The sequence below is a fragment of the Astatotilapia calliptera genome, chromosome 8, assembly GCF_900246225.1.
Source record: "Astatotilapia calliptera chromosome 8, fAstCal1.2, whole genome shotgun sequence".
NCBI lineage: Eukaryota > Metazoa > Chordata > Actinopteri > Cichliformes > Cichlidae > Astatotilapia > Astatotilapia calliptera.
In genome coordinates, this window is record NC_039309.1 from 24,918,176 (window position 1) to 24,937,451 (window position 19,276).

At 43.7% G+C, this 19,276-nt stretch overlaps 1 protein-coding gene across 7 annotated transcripts in view; it reads left to right on the forward strand.

Annotated features, from left to right (window-relative positions):
• The window catches only part of ryr2a (ryanodine receptor 2a (cardiac)), a 301,573-nt gene that overhangs the window by 228,387 nt on the left and 53,910 nt on the right, over positions 1-19,276 (forward strand). For 5 of the 7 annotated variants that reach the window (XM_026177557.1, XM_026177561.1, XM_026177558.1 and 2 more), the window contains exons 83-89: positions 2,966-3,017; positions 5,409-5,456; positions 5,557-5,656; positions 6,038-6,117; positions 9,989-10,065; positions 11,847-11,920; positions 12,949-12,966. In XM_026177557.1, the coding sequence (XP_026033342.1) occupies positions 2,966-3,017; positions 5,409-5,456; positions 5,557-5,656; positions 6,038-6,117; positions 9,989-10,065; positions 11,847-11,920; positions 12,949-12,966 (449 nt within the window). The remainder of the gene's footprint in view (positions 1-2,965; positions 3,018-5,408; positions 5,457-5,556; positions 5,657-6,037; positions 6,118-9,988; positions 10,066-11,846; positions 11,921-12,948; positions 12,967-19,276) is intronic. The other 2 variants (XM_026177563.1, XM_026177562.1) reach the window with 1 other exon arrangement.

Genomic DNA, 19,276 nt, shown 5'->3' on the forward strand with positions numbered 1-19,276 from the left:
CTTGCTCAACACCATAAACAAACAACAGCTTGCCCACCCCGATGGGGTTTTTATTGTCGCCGGCGACTTTAACAAAGCGTGCCTAAAGACTGTGCTTCCTAAATTTGTCCAGTTCATGGACTTTGCTACGAGAGGAGAACACACTTTGGACCATGTCTATTCAAACATCAGGCATGCTTTCAGAGCGACACCCCTCCCCCACCTGGCTGGATCTGACCACCTCTGCATGTCCCTCACCCCCACCTACACCTACATTTATTCTCCAGCCACAGCCTCCAGGAGTACACGGACACTGTACTCTCGTACATCAGGAACTGTGTTGACAATGTCACCGTCAACAAAAGGGTCAGGGTGTTTCCAAATCAAAAACCCTGGATGAATAGCGAAGTGCAATCCCTCCTAAAAAGCCGCAACACTGCCTTCAAGTCAGGGGACAGGGCTGCGTATAGGGCAGCCAGGGCAGACCTGAGTAGAGGCATCAGGAAAGCTAAGGCTGCCTATAGGAGGAGGATTGAAGATCACTTTGCTGACAACGACCCCAGAAAAATGTGGCAGGGGATCAATCACATTACCAACTACAGAAGCAATAACCAGGCAACATCTAGGACTGATGCCTCGCTGGCTGAGGATCTAAACCGTTTCTTCGCCCGCTTTGAGACGACCAAGCCCTCAGCTGCCACACCACTTCCACCCGCCCCCAGCACTGGCACACTAACACTTAGGGAGCACCAAGTGAGGTGTGTTCTAAGGTCAGTGAATCCCAGGAAGGCGGCAGGTCCTGATGGAATACATGGAAAGGTTCTCAGAGCATGTGCTGACGAACTGACCGGAGTCTTCACTAAAATCTTCAACCTTCCCTTGTCATCAAACACCGTCCCGCCCTGCCTCAAAACCTCCACCATCATCCCCATTGCCAAGAAGACAGCTGTGGCCAGCCCAAATGACTACAGGCCTGTTGCACTTACGCCTGTAGTGATGAAGTGCTTTGAGAGACTGGTCTGTCAGCACATCAGGGCCGGTCTGCCTCCCACTCTGGACCCCCACCAATTTGCCTACAGGACAAATCGTTCCACCGAGGACGCTATCACCATAGCGCTCCACACTGCGCTGAGTCACCTGGAGCACCGAGGAAGCTATGTGAGAATGCTCTTTCTGGACTTCAGCTCAGCATTCAATCATATCATCCCGGAGATCCTGGTCCAGAAACTGTCTCACCTGGGACTCTCCACCCCCATCTGCCTCTGGATCAAGGACTTCCTGCCAAATAGACCACAGTCTGTCAGACTCGGCCCCCACCGGTCCAGCACCATCACACTCAGCACCGGGTCTCCACAAGGATGTGTTTTGAGTCCCGTCCTGTTTACGCTCTACACATCCGACTGCTCCCCTACCCATCTCTCAAACACCATCATAAAGTTCGCGGATGACACCACAGTGGTTGGACTCATCTCAAGGGGGGATGAGTCGGACTACAGAGATGAGGTCAACAGACTGACTGAGTGGTGTTCAGTTAACAACCTCCAACTGAACACCACGAAAGCTAAAGAACTTATCTTGGACTTCAGGAAGGGCAGAGCAGACCCGGCCCCACTTTACATTCACGGGAGCGTGTGGAGAGGGTACACTCCATGAGGTTTCTGGGCGTGCAGATATCTGATGACCTCTCCTGGACTGCAAATACTACAGCGGTGGTTAAAAAGGCCCAGCAGCGTCTCCACTTTCTGAGAGTGCTCAGGAGGAACAACCTGGAGGAGAGGCTGCTGGTGACATTTTACAGAGCCACCATAGAGAGCATCCTAACGTACGGCATAACAACATGGTATGCAGGGTGCTCAGCTGCAGACAGGAAAGTACTGCAGAGGGTCATCAACACAGCCCAGAAGATCACTGGCTGCTCTCTGCCCAGCCTGGAGGTCACTGCAAACTCTCGGTACCTCAGCAGGGCTGGCAATATCATCAAGGACCACTCTCACCCCAGCAACCAACTGTTTGAACTATTACCGTCAGGCCGACGGTACAGGTCACATAAAACCAGGACAAACAGATTCAGGGATAGCTTCTTTCCCAGAGCTATCACCGTAGTAAATAAGCACAAAAACAATTGAACCTATTCCATACCGTCACTGTCATCATATTAATGCTGCTATCCTGTATATATTGTACATACTATTGTTTGAGTACTTACGATTGTTTTTTTTTTGTACTTTTTATATTTTACATTTATATTTATTATTGAAACTTGCACCAAGGGAGTGGCACTCCAATTTCGTTGTACTCTGTACAATGACAATAAAGGCTATTCTGTTCTATTCTATTCTATTCCTACTGTGACGCATGGAGGAGGAGGTGTGATGGTGTGAGAGTGCTTTGGTGGTGACACCATTACTGGGATTTTTTTCAAAATTGAAGGCACACTGAACCAGCATGGCTGCCACAGCATCCTGCAGCGACATGCCACCTCATCCAGTTTGTGTTTAGTTGGACCATCATTTATTTTCCAACAGCACAATGAGCCCAAACACACCTCCAGGCTGTGTGAGGGCTGTTTGACCAAGAAGGAGAGTGATGGAGTGCTGCACCAGACAGCCTGGCCTCCACAGTCACAGTGACCTAAACCCAATGGTTTAGGTCACTGTGACTGTTTGGGATGAGATGGAGCGCAGAGTGAAGGCAAAAGGACCAACAGGTGCTCAGCATCTCTGGGAACTCCAAGACTTTTGGAAAACCATTTCTGGTGACGACCTCATGAAGCTCAGAGAGAGAGTGCCAAGAGTGTGCAAAGCAGTAATCAAAGCAAAGGGTCGATATTTTAAAGTATCTGAAATATAAAACATGTAAATATTCATAAAAATAATGAAAAACTATTAAATGAGAAGATGTCATTTCAGTCCGTGGTGCACCAAAATAATTTTCCTTAATACAGCTATAATTGTGCTAACTTTTGTGAATGTGTTTGTTTTTGCAGTAAACTGGATGAGGATAATCTCTACATGGCCTACGCAGACATCATGGCTAAGGTATCTGTTATCTGAGTACCAACACTTTTGAATTGAGACTCACATAGCTGGCTTAGCATAGACGGTGAAAAAAACCGGTTATTGTTCTGTGTGCTGTTTATGTCATAGACCAGGGCTGATGCTTTTGGGCTGATGGATTACTTGCAGGGTGCTGTACTGCCTAATCAAATCACTTATTGCAACTGGCACCTCCCCTACCTTCAGTGTAGAATAGTTTAGTGTGGCCTGAAAAGCTAAGAGAAGAAAAAGAAATGGAAAAACAGATGCACCAAACTGTGGCAAATTAACCAAATGTTAGCAGCTGCACTGTTAACAGTAGCACTAGCAGTTACTAGTCCAGAAGACTAGTTACTAGTCTTCTGGATGGTAGAGTTGTTGTTGGTTTAGGATACTGTTAATATATCACTGCTTAGGGATTGCAGTCCGAATTGGGTCTGCTGGGTATATTTCTTCAGACACTTTATGCTGTCAAGGCCGGGAGACCAGTACGTGGGAGTGAGCATAAGTGCAGACACAATACAGAGCGGAAATAAGATTTCACAAGTTTTATTGAAATCACAGAATAAACTATGGTGAGACATGAATACATGGCAGGGGTTGCTCTAGAGGTGGGTAGCCGTCTGAGTGTTGAATGAGTGAGTTGGGTTCCAACCTTGCATTCTAGTAATCCAGAGGAAGCAGCAGGCAGGAGGACAGGCAGGTGAGAGCAGTGAGTAATTTAAGTCGAGAGAAGCAAGTTGCAGAATGAAGCTGGGATTTGACTGTGGAGACCAGCGTCCAGAGGAAGGAGTAAGGTGGTGACTTGACGAGATTGCTAAAGGCACAAAAGAGATCAAGTACTTGGCATGAACAAAGAAACGAAGGGGTGAAGAACTGATGGCAACACTGGTTTTAAATACTGTCTTGCTGAATGCCACAGATGGAAAACACGTGGAGAAGTGTAGGTGTTGAACCAGGGCTCCACCCCAAAAGGCAGATGCAGAGCGCAAGGCCAGGACAGAAAACCACTGAACACTCACCTGGATCATGACATATATAAACACAAAGATTGGTGTCTTTAGCTTTAGGACCAACCAGGTTCCCCAAAATAAAAAAAAAAACCTCTTTGTGGTGAACACCTACACATCGAATAAAAAATTAAAGCATGTGAGAATCAATCATGCACACTTTGCCTGGCAAAGATTCTTTTTATATTGTTTATTTTACTTTACTTAACATGCCAGGCATTGTCAGGCACCAGGAGGAACCCAGGATCCAATGCATCACCATAGGGTCTGACAATGAGTCCAACGATTTCATCCCATTACTTAATGGGAGTCAGGGTGCCATTACCTAGTCTGTTAGAGGTTTGTGCGTCTGTCCATGGATATGCCTCCCCCAGACCAGTCATACTGAACGATGTTACAGGCGGCATAATGTTCTCCACAGCTTCTCTAGACCCTTTCACATCTGTCACATGTGCTCAGGGTGAACCTGCTATCATCTGTGAAAAGGATAGGGCACCAGTGGTGGACCATTCTGGTATTCTACGGCAAATGCCAGACAGGCTCTACAGTGCTGGGCAGTCAGCAGAGGGTTGACAAGAGGAAGCTATGTCCCCAGGCCACCATCATAAAGTCGTTTGTTGATTGTTGATCAGAGACATTCATGTCAGTGGCCTCTCAATTTACCGGTCGATCTACCCTCACCTATAGTCACGAGCTGTGGGTAGTGACCGAAAGAACGAGATCGCGGATACAAGCGGCAGAAATGAGCTTCCTCCGAAGGGTGGCTGGCCTCTCCCTTAGGGATAGGGTGAGAAGTTCAGCCATTCGGGAGGGGCTCAGAGTAGAGCCGCTGCTCCTCCACATCGAAAGGAGCCAGTTGAGGTGGTTCGGGAATCTGACAAGGATGCCTCCTGGGCGCCTCCTGCGTGAGGTGTTCCGGGCATGTCCCACCGGGAGGAGGCCCCGGGGCAGACCCAGGACACGCTGGAGAGATTATATCTCTCGGCTGGCCTGGGAACGCCTTGGTGTTTCCAGGGACAAGCTGGAGGAGGTGGCTGGGGTCTGGGAGTCAGGGAGGTCTGGGCTTCTCTGCTTAGGCTGCTGCCCCTGGATAATTGGAAGAAAATGGATGGATGGATGGATGGATGGATGGTCCTGCTGCAGGTCATTTTGTAGAACTCTGGCAAGTTTCATCCTGTTCATCTTTGCATAAAGCAGCAGATACCGGCCCTAACCCATCATTCGTAACATCTGGTTTAAAAAAACAAAGATGGTGACACCGAAAACACTAAGTTTGATGCCTCAGTGCTTTGGAACTTCCCGTCGCTGATGTGGCTATATCTATCCTAAGTAAACAGTCTGTAGTTTGTATGCTTTTTTTTTTCACCTTTCTCCCTTCCTTCAGAGTTGCCATGATGAAGAGGATGACGATGGAGAAGTGAAGAGTTTTGAAGTAGGTGATCAGTCGGTCTTGAATCTTCCACTAGTCTCTAGTTTTTAGCAGTTTCATTTTTAGATGGTCTGCAATGATATGCATCACCTTTCTAACAAAGGAAAAAGAGATGGAGAAGCAGAAGCTGTTGTATCAGCAGGCTCGGCTGCACGACCGTGGCGCTGCTGAGATGGTGCTCCAAACCATCAGTGCTAGTAAAGGTAAGTCTTGGCTATCACCCCCTACTCTTTACTGTAACTCAGTGGTGGCAAATATATTACGGCCCTTGTGATAGAACCAGGCTGTCCAATCCCTATGCCTGCTTACTCATTGATGTGTTAAAAGTAATTTGTTCTGGATATGACTGTTTGGGAGCCTTCTCGATTTTTCAGTTGATTTTTTTCTGTACTTCTCACATTATAACAATATGTGAACTGTAACCGATAATAATCAGGACCTCTCTGACATTCTGGTTTAAAAATATGCTGTGCAAAAAAATATTAGTAAAATAATAAAAGTTTCAATTGTTCTTTGTTATAAACAAATTTAAAAAGCTAACAAATGCTAGTGAGTCATTTCGAGTGGGTGTTCCTCTCCTCCAGGTGAGATGGGTCCCATGGTGGCATCTACTCTGAAACTGGGCATAGCTATTCTCAATGGTGGGAACTCAACCGTACAGCAGGTAATGCTTCGCTACTTCACTGTTATTTATATTGACTGCTGGATTATAGCTATATTATCTATTTTCAAATGTTATTTATACAAAGCATACTCAAAGTAACTGGTACAAGTGTGAAATATAATGCATCTATTCCACTGAAATTTAAAATTTTTCTCATAGATTTTTACCTCTCAGTTGTAAAAGGTTTTGTCATCACCCTGGGTGGACAGGCGACGTGGACACCTACGTTTGTGAATGAACTTGAGAACGATGCAACATAGAATTTTGAAATTGACACCATGGGTGTATCTATTAAAGATATCAGATGAGTTCAAATCTCAGTAACCTTGGCTTCAAGGTCAAGGTTCGGAGGTCAAATTTTATGAAAATCTTGAGAATGCAGCGCAAAAGGGCTGAAATTGATACTATGGTGTACTGCAACACACCTTTGTGTTATGTTGCCCAGTAAGACACACAGTGTTTTAAGATGCACTGGTCTTTATTTACAATTTAGCCTTACCGGGTTGTCATCACCAGATTTCTTACTGAAGGTGCCTCCTCATGCGCAGCCATCTGCTCTCAGTTCCTGTTCCTCATCTAGGTCCTGGCACTGCTCCCTGAACCCACTGCACCACCCCTCCCCCTGCAGCTGAGGCACAGTCCACGGCCCACCACATAGCCCTACAAATTCCCCTGGAGAGAAAATCAGCCCTGAGTATGTGGGCCCTGGCCTGTGGATCACCTTGAACTTATAAGGCTGGCAAGCCAGATATGACTGGGTGATCTAGGCATTGACATCTTTCATGTGGTGGAGCCACTGCAGTGGGGCACGATCTGAACAGGGAGGTAATAACGAAGAGAGTCCACCACCCGCTGGATCGCCAGGCACTGCCATGCTCTACCTGGTTTCTTGTTCTGAGAGTTTCCAACTGATGTAGACAGCGTGATGGTCAACCCCTCTTACTTGCTGGGATGAAACAGCCCCCAGCCCTCTGCTCAACGTGTCAGTCTGCAGAACACAAGGGAAGAAAAAGTCTTCATTACCTTACACTGTCTGGCACTGCTCCGTCCACTGGACAAGATCTGGTTCACCCTTTTAGGGGAGATCAGTCAAGGGACTGGTGACCTCCGCAAATGTTGAGATGAACCAACAATAGTAACCAGCCAGCCCCAGCAACCACTTCACCTCCTTTTTGGCCCCGAGATGCGGGCAGCTTGCAGTGGTTGTGGTTTTCTCCATTTGAGAATGCAACTGCCTGCCTCCCAGGTGGTACCCCAGATACTGTACCTCCCTCTGTCCAACCGCACACTTCTTCATGTTGGCCTTGTGCCCTGCCTGCCTCAGGAACTCCAGGGCTGCAGGCCACCTGCTGCATATGATTCGATGTCACCATGGATGGTCCATGGATCCATGGATGATCATCCAGCTAGGCAGTGGCGTATGCAGCATGTGGACACAGCATCCTGTCTGTGAAGTGCTGGAAAGTGGCTGGGGCTCTAAACAAGCCAATGGAAGTGTGACCATTTGGAACAATCTGTATGGACTGGAGAAGGCCATTTTTTTGTCCAGAGACAAGTCTGCCAGTAGCTCTTGATTAAATCCAGCATAATGATAAAACGAGCAGTACCTAACCAATCCATAAGCTTGTACCTGAGGCATGGGGTAAGCGTCAAACTGTGACACCTCCTTCACCTTGTGGTAGTCCACGCAGAACAATATAGACCCAGCTTTCTACACCACAAAAACTATGGGGCTACACCAGATGTTTTGTGACTCTTCTATCACCCCTATCTCCAGGATAACAGCCAATTCTTTCTGAGTAATTTGTCTTTTCTGCTTAGGCAATCTATAAGGGTATGAATGCACTGAAACCCCAATGCACATTTCAAAATGGTACTCTGTGAGAGTGGTGTGACCATGCAGGGGAGAGCCTGCAACCCTGTCCGACTGCACCTTTTCATAGTCAACATCTCACACTCACTCTGTGACCAATAGTTCTTGCCACTTGGCAGGTAATTTTGAGATGGATAAAGGGAGCAACACAAGTACTTTAACTCCCAGTGAAAATTGTCTCAGCCAAGCTCCCCAATTGTACAGGTGAATGGCCTGTATTTGTATAGCGCTTTACTAGTCCCTAAAAAAATGAGAGTCTAGCCTGCAATCTCTATTTTGCTCATCCTAATGAATACACTTAAAAATTATAGACTTTCCAGTCTAGTTCAACCGCTCTACCAACCCGTCATTCTGAGGGTGATGAATGCTTGGCCAAACATATTTGATGGACAGTAATTAAACAGTTCTTTTAGTGTACAAGACATGAAGCCCTGGTCAATCAGTGTCTCTTCCAGGATGCCACTACTTCAGAATATCTGTTGCATAATCCACCAAAAGTAATACAAAGTGATACCCTCATGCACTATGGTGAAATGGCCAGATGAGATCCATGCCAGTGCACTTAAATGGACCCTCCATTAGTGGTAATGAGTACAACATCCTGGGCTGGATGCACACCACAGGCGCACATCCCTTCAAATGCCAAAAAAAACCAAAAAACAGGCCATGATTTGTTCCCTTTTTTTATTGCATGTGGCCAGTAATTGGGTTATAATGAGCTGCCTGTAAGATATTTCTTAATGGCTTTTCTGCACCATCAACTGGGTGTGCCTGCGTGGAGCCCGAGTCCACCATAGCCCGGTCTGTACCCACTTGGCACCTTACTAGAGTACTGTATACTCCTGGACCAGAGGAAGTCGCTGGAGGGCCAGTGACATGGAACACTCGCCCCATCTCCATCAAGCGGGCACTCCCAGTGGACATGTCCCAGCCGCAACTCCAGCACTCTTGCCCCAACAAATGTGCTGCTCTCGTTGAGGGACGCAAGAGAACCCACACAGGGAGAAGCGTCATTACATGTTGGTGCCATTAAATGTTGGTGCCATTAAATGTTGGTGCCATTAAATGTTGGCAGCCAGTGCACTACAGCTGCTGGCTACAGTGGGACCTCGCGGGGTTTCCTTCTCCGGGCCCGGACAAGCCAACTTGCTACCAGCTCCTGCGGCGCCAGGTGATCCTCAGCCAGTATCACATGAAAATGGACCCCGTTCCACTTTTTCCACTGTGAGCCACCTCGTGAACTTCTCCAATGTTAGCATATTCAGCAGCCTTTCCCCTTCATTGGGCCAGTCTGCAGGCACCTGGCCACCGCCTTATGGAGCCACCTGGCATAGGCAAATGGCCAATCCCTCAGCTCCATCCAGAACCAACAGGAGTGGTCTTAGGGTGGTGAAGCAGATCTAGGATCACTCAATGGACATCAGGAAAGTAAGTTTTTGCTACGACCAGAAGGCTAAGTGCTGCCATCTGGGCCTCCCTGATGATCTCCAACTCTGTTGGCCAGTCTCCCGTCGCACTGCCCTCTAAACCAACTGCACCACCCCTCCCCTGCAACTGAGCTACAGACCCCACCCTTCCACACAGATCTACTAAAAATCTCATACGAGTCTGAACCTCACTGACCTTGACCTGAAGGTCAAGGCTAGAGGTCAAGTTTTCTGAAAGTCTTGTGAATGTGATAATTGGAGAAGTAAGTCATCCAGGACTTTGACACTGATAACATAGGAGTAGTAAAAATCTCGGACAAGTTGGAATCTCAGTGTCCTTGACCTCAAAGTTAGAAGTCAGAGATCAGGTTTTTGAAAAACCTTGCGAATCCGATAACTTGAGAAGAAGGGGATGTACGATTTTGAAATACATACTGTAGGTGTATCTACTAGGAGGCTGAGGGGTACCACCACCAGTATTTTTATTTTAATGACAGATGTAGACTGTTTTTTGTCAAATCTGAGTAAACTCCAGTATCTTATTGTGCTTTCACTGTGTCATCTTTAACAGAAAATGTTAGATTATCTGAAGGACAAGAAGGACGTGGGCTTCTTTCAGAGTCTGGCTGGTCTCATGCAGTCATGCAGGTATAAATAAGATTTCCTATTTCAGGGCTGAAGCAAGTATTTGTTGTCATCATGTAGAGGGTCTAACTCTTTGTTGTGTTATATGAAAAAAAGAGAGATGTGATAAAAGTAGTTTTCCATGCACCAAGACATCTCCACTGTCTTGTATACTGCGTTATGCCATCTTGAGCAGTAGTGAAGATATGTAAGGATACTCTTTGTAAACTTAGATTCAGCTTTCACTACTGTCCATCTGGTCACCAAACCTACTGGCTTACAACTTTCACACCTGTCTACCACAGGATCAGTGACCTTCTGACTAATCGCATGCAGATGGTTAGATTAGGCCCCTGCTTCTCTTTCACTGTCACATTGAACACCAGCATTATTAAGCTGTGTGTTGAACCTCCTTTTACATCCTCTCTACCCTCTGCATCCCTATCAATTTTCCACACACCTCAGCTAAGTTTGATGATGAGAAGACTGTAGTTGGCACATCTCAGAAGAAGATGTGACAGCCTTTGTAGATGAAGCCCCAGGATGGGATACAGAGAACAACCCTTAGCTCTACCAAAACCAAAGAACTCATGATAGATTACTGGAGGCACAACAAATATCATAACCCAATACACATTGATAGAGACTGTGTGGCAAAGGTTCCTGCCTTCGAGTTTCTTGGTATACAAGCTTCAGAAAATCACTCCTGGTCCAGAGACTGCACTTATCAAGGCACAGCAGAGATTACACTTCTTGAGAAACTCCCCCTTCATTGCCATTCTGCATCTCTGTAAGATGTGCTGACAGCTCAGTGGCAGACAGAAAATCCCTTCAGAGGATCTTAAAGTCTTCCCAGAAACTAGCTGTACTCTAAACTCGCTTCTTTGGGGAAACTTTCAGCTCTCACTGCCTTAGCAGAGAAGAAAACATGATTCCATTTTGCACATTACCTGTTGAAGTTACTGCACTTTGGCAGACGATTCAGGTCCCTGTAATCATGAACAAACAGATTTATGAACTGCTTCTGTTCCAGAACCATACTAGAACTGAACTCTGCCAAACACTTATCTTGACTGACTGCCCAGCAAAACAGTAGTTACCTTTGCATTACAAGTACATGCTTCACTCTACCGTAGTGCAGTAATTCATATTGTATTAAATTCTAGTTATTGTGTTCTCTTGTACTGTTGTGTGTTATATTTCATATCATTATTTCTGTTATATTTGCCAGCACCTTCTGCAAATTTGGTTGTACTTTGTGCAATGTTATTAATCTGATCTAGCGGGCAACTTTGTGTGCTCAGCACTTTTGTTTTTCAGGAAATGGTGAACTGTACAAACTCTTTTAGCAGGGTTTAAATTATTATTGTTTATATGTTGAGGTTGTTGTCATTTTGGCTGCAAAAGTTTTACTTGGTTCTATTTGCTGACAGTATTCCTAGGAAGGTAGTAAAAGGCACAGTTGTAGCAGAGAAAAAAAAAGCCACCAAACAACTCAAATAAACCAGATGTCAATTTAGGAAGAGTGTATGTCAGCCTGACTGAGCAAATGTACAGACCATACACACATAAAGGAGATGGACAATGGGGCATTCAAGACAACAATGAAATAAAAACATTGAAAACCACATGAGAGGCCAATATTCAACATAAACATGGAATAAAACTGCTGGTCAGAGACTTGCACATATAGGATAAATCCACGGAAAAGGAAAACACTCATCAAACAAGGGCAAGACAAAAACACGAATAGAGCAGAAATGCGATGGATGTAGTGATTCACACTATATTTGTCTTTGTTTTAGTGTTCTGGATCTAAATGCATTTGAGAGGCAAAATAAAGCAGAGGGACTGGGAATGGTGACAGAGGAAGGATCAGGTAAGATTCCCCATGTTTATACCTTTTGGGCTAATTTTGAAAAAATACAGAAACGAAAACCAAAATTTATGAAACATCTCTTTTTCCGGGATGGAGTTTGACGACCTTAACTTTCTACCTATTGAAAGCATAGAGAATGTTAATATTAAAATACTTAACTTATCTAGGTCTAGTTAAAGTATTTAATTAACCTAAAGATGGTCAGTTTAAAGCTGCTTTTAAAACAACACAATATTCTGAAATAACCTTCAACACTGTAGAAACATTAAGATTGTAGAGAGCCACCATTTATTTTTCACATTGTTCGTTATAATCAATAAAAAGGTTTTTTGTTGTTTTTTCCTGTGTAAATGAGGTGGTAATTCAGTGTTGCTGGTTTGCGTGCATTATCAAGTATGATTTTCTGATGTACAAGCGTGCTGATGATTTGTCTTGTACATCTCTTGTTTGTAAACATTACAAAGACTTTTCAAACCATAAAAATATGTCGCCACTCTTCCCAACTCCATGAAAAAAGTACAGTATTCCTCTTAGTTTGATTAGTAGTATAGTAGTCAACACATTAAAAATTATAATTTGATTATCTAAATATAAAAATGTATATTAGTGTTACTGACAGTGTATTATACAGTGTTTCACCTTGTACAGTGCTCCTATCCCTGAAGACTACATTAGGAAATGATAAGAAAGCTAGAAGTCATACCAAATGTTGACTTTCAAAATGATTAACACTGTACAAACTGTTTTTGCCTGTCTTTGTCCCTCAGGACTTTTACATAGTACTGTAAATGCATATCATTGATGACAAAAGCAAATAAAAAAGGTTCTGGTAGTATATTTTTATATATTTTAGGTTTTCTTTTAATACATATTTTTTTTATTCCACATGACGAAAAAAGCGCTCTTTTCCCTATATGTAATCTTTTCCTTTGTTTCTTACTTTCTTTCTTACTTTCTTTCTCTGTTTCTTTCTTCCCCCTGTTTTCCTGTTCTTATTTTGGTTTACTGCACTTTCTTTCCTCCCTCAGTCATCACTCATGAGCGTGGTAATTATGCCTTCTGCCATTTTCTTGTGTGTTGGTTGGCCTCTCTCGCTCTCTCTCTCACACATACACACACACATGCACGCACGCACACACACATGTTGTGTCAGTTCTGTCCAGGTCCTGAGTGTGGACCTCTAAGGATGTCCTCAACCTGCTCAGTGCTTGAAGCAACTTTTTTTGCTTCAACTATTCTAGAGGTAGCCAGTTATTACCAAAGTCTTCTTGGTGCTTTTTATAATACCTCTGGGTCTGTAACTGATCTTTGTAGAAGATCTGTATTGAAGATACATAAATATTACTCCCCTTGTAATTTTAAGGTAAAATGTATCTTGTCATTCTTTTTAACAATAAGCAAACTCATTATGATACTTTGATGAAGAGTTTTAGAATTAAAAAATAAATAAATACATTTTAAAAGAAAAGAAAATCAAGACAAGGCGGAAGTCTTGTCTTGATTTTGTGGTGGAATCACAGTCTTCCTGCCACAACCTGCTGATCTATGGCTCCCCCTCATGATTTGTACAGTGTCTGGCACATTGTGAAAATTAGAAAATGACTAGTAGTCCCCCCAGCACAGCACACCTCCATCTGCCACCCACACCCCCGAATCTTACAGTTAAACTTATGTCAGCTGATTGTTGTGTCTCAGTACTGGAGATTGTATTGTGCTGGTTGTTAATTGTTGTGAATTGTACAACTCCCCTCTGTGTTCTCAGCCACAGTTTCTGTCTGTTTCTGGCATTCAGGGCTGCAATGAATAGATTGAATATGTCTAACCAGATACCAAATAAAATTGTAGACTAGACCTCTATTAAAGTTGCACACTTTAAGATTTTAGAATAAGGTATTGTATGTCTAGTGAAAGGTGTCACGGGTCATCATAAACCTACAGACTGTTATCAGTAATTTAACACAAACAATGCCGCTGCTTTCAGCTCAACATGTGTTAAAGCATCGTTCAGCTCCCTGCTTTGGTCTGCAGCTTTCCAGTTTGGGTTTTAAACATTAACATTCACCAGGTCACCCAGCAATTAGGGATAGGGTTACTTTCATTTTAGTCATGTGGTAAACAAACCTTTCAATTCTCTTACTTGTTTTTTTCACCTCACAGTTCTGATATAATATTTTAAAAAGGTTACATGTATATAGTTGTTAAAAAGAAAGTACGCCCCCTTTGAATGCAAAGATCATAATTGTCTTTATCAGGTTCTAAAATGATTAAATGAACAACACATGGCATATTGAATGATGTCATTTATTTAACACACTTTAAGACAAAATGCAGAAGCAGCGTGTGATTATTGGATCTGCAATAACTGACAAGAAATATCCAGAAAAGTCCAGCCATGGCAATTCAATCAGAATGGATTCTGGACTTTGACTGGGCCATTGCAAAACCTTGATAGTTTTGTTTTTTAGCTGTTCTCTTGTAGATTTGCTAATGTACTTTACTCATTAACCCGTTGCATTGGCCCTGTTTGGGCTGTCGAACAGAAGGCCTCCCAAATATTTGACTCGAGAATGGTGGTATACAGAGGAGTTCATGTTGTCTGCAAGGTGCACTGGTCCTGTGGCTGCCCCTTCACCACTGTGCCTATAGTAGTTGGTATGAAGCGTTTGTGTCGATATGTTGTTTGGTTTCGCCTGGTGTGCATTATGGACTGACATCTCCAGTTTGGCCTTGCATGCCTTAAAAACATTCGGCGTCATTTACAACAGTGTGTATTCAGAAATCAGTGATTCATGAATCTTTTGTGCCTGAATTTGTTTGTACTATATGAACATCCACTCCTTAAAAAATTGGCAACTATTTTGAGCGTTTCCCACTTGCGAATAGTCTCTGTCACCGCTGTTTCCACTGATGTTTTCTCTTTGGCACTGTGTTAATACAGATATGAAATCTCCCAACAAGCAAACTGCCAAAACTTCAGCTTTTGTAGTCATATTTGACAATGATCAGTTAATAAATTACACTGCCTTAGCAGCACCTGGCTGCTAATTACCCTTAATCCTAAAGATGCTCTTAGTTCTAACATAAATTTACTGTGGTGTATCACATCGTTGAAAAGCTGAGTTTGATTTCTCTAGCCAAAACCAGGCCTTACTACTGTCACACCTGTTTCCAATCAAGAAATCACATAAATAAGACCTCCCTGACAAAGTAGAGTACACCAAAAGATCCTCAAAACCAGATATCATGCTGCCATCCAAGGAAATTTAGGAACAGGTGACAAAAAAAGTAATTAAGATCTCTCAGTCTGGAAAAGGAAAAGCCATTTCTTAAACCTGTAGGACTTGAACGAACCACAGTGAGAGCCATTATCGACAGATAGCGAAAACAAGGAACAGTGGCAAACCTTCTCAGGAGTGACCAGCCGACCAAAGGTAACCCAAGACCGCAGCAACAACTCATCTAAGAGGTGACAAAGACCCCAGAACAACATCAGGCCTCATTTGCCTCAGTTTGTGTTCATGACTCCATCATAAGAAAGAGACTGGGCAAAAATGGCCTTCATGGCAGAGTTCCAAGACAAATCCACTGCTGGTAAAAGGAACATAAAGGCTTGTCTCAGTTTTGCCTGAAAACATCTTGATGATACCCAAGACCTTTGGGAAAATAGTCTGGGGACTGACTGATGAGACAAAAGTTTAACTTTTTAGAAGGTGTGTGTCCCGTTAGATCTGGTGTAAAAGTAACACAGCATTTCAGAAAAGAAAATCATACCAACAGTAAAATATGGTGATGGTAGTGTGATGTTCCAGGACTGTTTTGCTGCCTCAGGACGGAAGACTTGTGGTGTAAATGGAACCATGAATTCTGTTGTCTACCAAAACATCCTGAAGGAGAATGTCCGGACATATGTTTGTGTCCCCAAGCTGAAGTGCATTTGGGTTCTGCAGCATGACAATGATCCAAAATACACCAGCAAGTCCACCTCTTAATACTTACAAAGTGGCTTAATGAAAGTCCTGACCTGAATTCCACTGAGATGCTGTGGCTCATTGCCAGTTTGATAATCTGAAACATCTAAATGTGAAAAACGTATAAAAAATAGGAGCTCAAGAAGGGGGCAAACAGTTCTTCACACCACTGTATATCCGTGATCTCATTCTTATAGTCACTACCCGTAGCTCATGATCATAGGTGAGGGTAGGGATGTAGATCGACCAGTAAGTTCACAAAAGAAATGTAGACTGGCTGGGCAAACTCCCACTCACTCTGAAATATCCGTAGGAGGATGAAGAGCTGGTCCAGTGTTCCACGACCAGTACGAAAACAGCACTGTTCCTCCTGTATCCGAGGTTTGACTAATCAGAATCAGAATCAGAATCAGAAAGGGTTTTATTGCCAAATGTTGAGCAGGTTTACAACATTAGGAAATTGCTGCGGTGCTTCAGTGCAAACATACTGTCATAAAAATATAAAAATAAGAATTAAAAGTGCCAAGTGGATAGATATATACATGATATATACATGAGTGCAGGTGGTGATCAGTGCCAAACATGGAATGATGCAGTGAACACAGCGTAGGGTCATGTGTTAGTGGTGGGAACAGTCATACGGTTTAATTAATTAATTAATTAATTAATTAATTAATTAACTTTCCACCACACTAGACCTTCCCAGAGAGGCTGAGGAGTGTGATCCCCCTGTGGTTGAAGTACACACTCTAGCCCACCTTCTTAAAGCCCCCAGAGGCACATCTGCAGATTTCCATGCAATGCGTCAACCAGGACAACCCAGGGCCTTTAGGAATTTAGGATTCCTAACCACTTTGAGGCAGTCTTTTTCCATGGCCTCACTGAACTCCTCCCACACATAAGATTTTGCTTCATCTATCACCCGAGCACAAAAACAGCTGAAAGGTATGTGGCTCTGCTGGTACCTGTCAGCTGCTTCCAAAGTCCCTAAGGCTACACAAGCCCTGTAGGACTTCTTCAGCTTGATCGCTCCCTTCATCTCCAGCACCCACCATCTGGTTTGGGGATTACCATCATAACAGGTACCAACCACCTTGCCCCTTTCAGCATGCCCAACAATGGAGGTTGTTGAGCAACCTCCAACAACCTCCAGCAGCATTCCTTCGTCCCTCGGAAGGCTGGAGGTGAGAGTCGAAGAGCTCATGAACCAGGGCTTCTGGCAGGTGTTTTCAGCACACCTTCACAATTCTGTCCAGCATCCTTCGCCGCCACCTGATTAAACCAACCGCCAGGTGATGATCAGTTGACAGCTGACACTGTCACAAAATCAATCACGGACTAGTGGACCTGATCATTGAAGTTTCCCAGTAGGACATCTCAGTCACCAGATGAAGCACCCCACCCAGTGACTCCAAGAAGGCTGGGTACTCTGAACTGTTGTTTGTGCTTATGCGCCAAACGACCAAACCCATTCCCTGACCTGAAGGCACAGTGAAACAACTTCCACCAGCCAAAACCACAATGTACAGGCACAATGTAAATAATGAAACAGTACGTCTTGTGTTGTTGTTCATCTTAAGATGGATTTCACTAATTTTAAGACCTGATAAGGTTTTTTTTTATGACCTAATTATGTAAAGCCTTCAAATTGAAAGGGGATGTACTTTCTTCTTCATGACTATACACACAGAGATACTCACACATTATATATGTATATATATGCACTGCTTAAAGTTAAAGGAACACTTTGAAAACATTGGATCCCAATGGGGTAAAAACCATGCTAGATATCTACTAATCTACTAATATGAACTGGGTAATGTGTTAGCAATGAAAGGACATTCATTGGAAATGAAACCAATGAAATCAGAGTGAAAAAATAATGTGCGCAGTTTAGTCCATTTTGCTGACATTTCCTTGCAGCAACTCAAACTTGGTAGTTTGTGTGGCCCCCACATGCTTGTATGTATGCCTAACAACATTAGCACATGTTCCTAATGAGATTAAGCACAGTGTCCTGGGGGATCTCCTCCCAGATCAAGACCAGGCCATCAGTGAGCTCCTGGGCCGTTGGAGGTGCAATCTAACAAGGTTGGATGGACTGAATGTAGTACATTTTACAAGTACCTGAGGTATACTGTTGGATTAGGTCTGGTGAACATAGGGGCCTGACTAGTCAGTGGTATCACGCCTTTCATCCTCCAGGAACAGCTTGCATACTCTCACCACATGAGGCCATTGTCATGCACCAGGACCCACTGAACGACCATAGCGTCTGACAGGGCCTGACTTCCAATAGGTATCATCCCGATACCTGTTGGTAGTCAGGGTGCTATAGAGATTGAAAATGTGACATCATTCAGGGGTAAAACCGCAAAGGATTCTGGGAACACGTGGCAAGCGGTACTAGCGCACGCAGGCTTTCAATTGAAAACAGTCACACAGCGATAAAAAGAAACGCAAAAAATGTCAAGAAGCCGTTGTATTATTAACTGCAATAGCCGGTCGCATGACAGCCACGGGAAGCCGACGGGTAAAGAGATCGGTTGTTATCGGATTACGTCGTTGAAGAGAAATTGTTCGAGCCATGTTTCCGAAGTAACAAATAGCCGACGGATGGCCTGGATTGCAGCCATTCGAAGACCAAATATAAGGTCCCAGAACACTCCAGCTCACATGTTAGTCTGCTCCAAGCATTTACACAAAGGTCAGTGTTTTGTAGTAGGTAATACGTCATTTTTCATAACATAACTGGTGATATAGGTTACAAGCAAGTCTGGCGCTGAACAGAAATTGTCGCACTATGCTCTTTTGTTTTATTGTGCATAAATAGTGAATTGTCCTGACACAATATTGCGTTTCGCTTCTGTTATTACCATGGTACAATGACAAAAACATATACTTTTATTCACAGGATAAAACAGTTGTTTTGTATCACTAATTGCCCAGTGCGATTACAGCATACAATATTATTGTCACTGCTACATTTCTGTAATGCTACCAGAAATTATTTCCACTACTAATTAATTACCGTTGAGCTCAAAGGTCCTATTAATAAACGGTTAACGAATGTGTATTTATCAAGACGATTTGTGAGACTGGTAAACTTACCTTTGTTCGTACGATGGTCTTTCGTTCTACACGGTGCATTTCAAGGTCCTGCACCCATTCGTCGGTAAACTGTACCTGGGCTTGTTGCAGTGACCTGAAGTTACTAAACTTCATGAGTGTATGCACTCACTCCAAGAACCATATGATTATAAATCTGAGCGTGGTGAAAGTTGGGCAGCACGCTAACGTCTTTTGTCCCTCTGTGTGCTCGTGAGGGTCTGACCCTTTCACACCTTTGATTTTTTCCTCGTATCTTTTCTTTGACTTTTCATCAAGT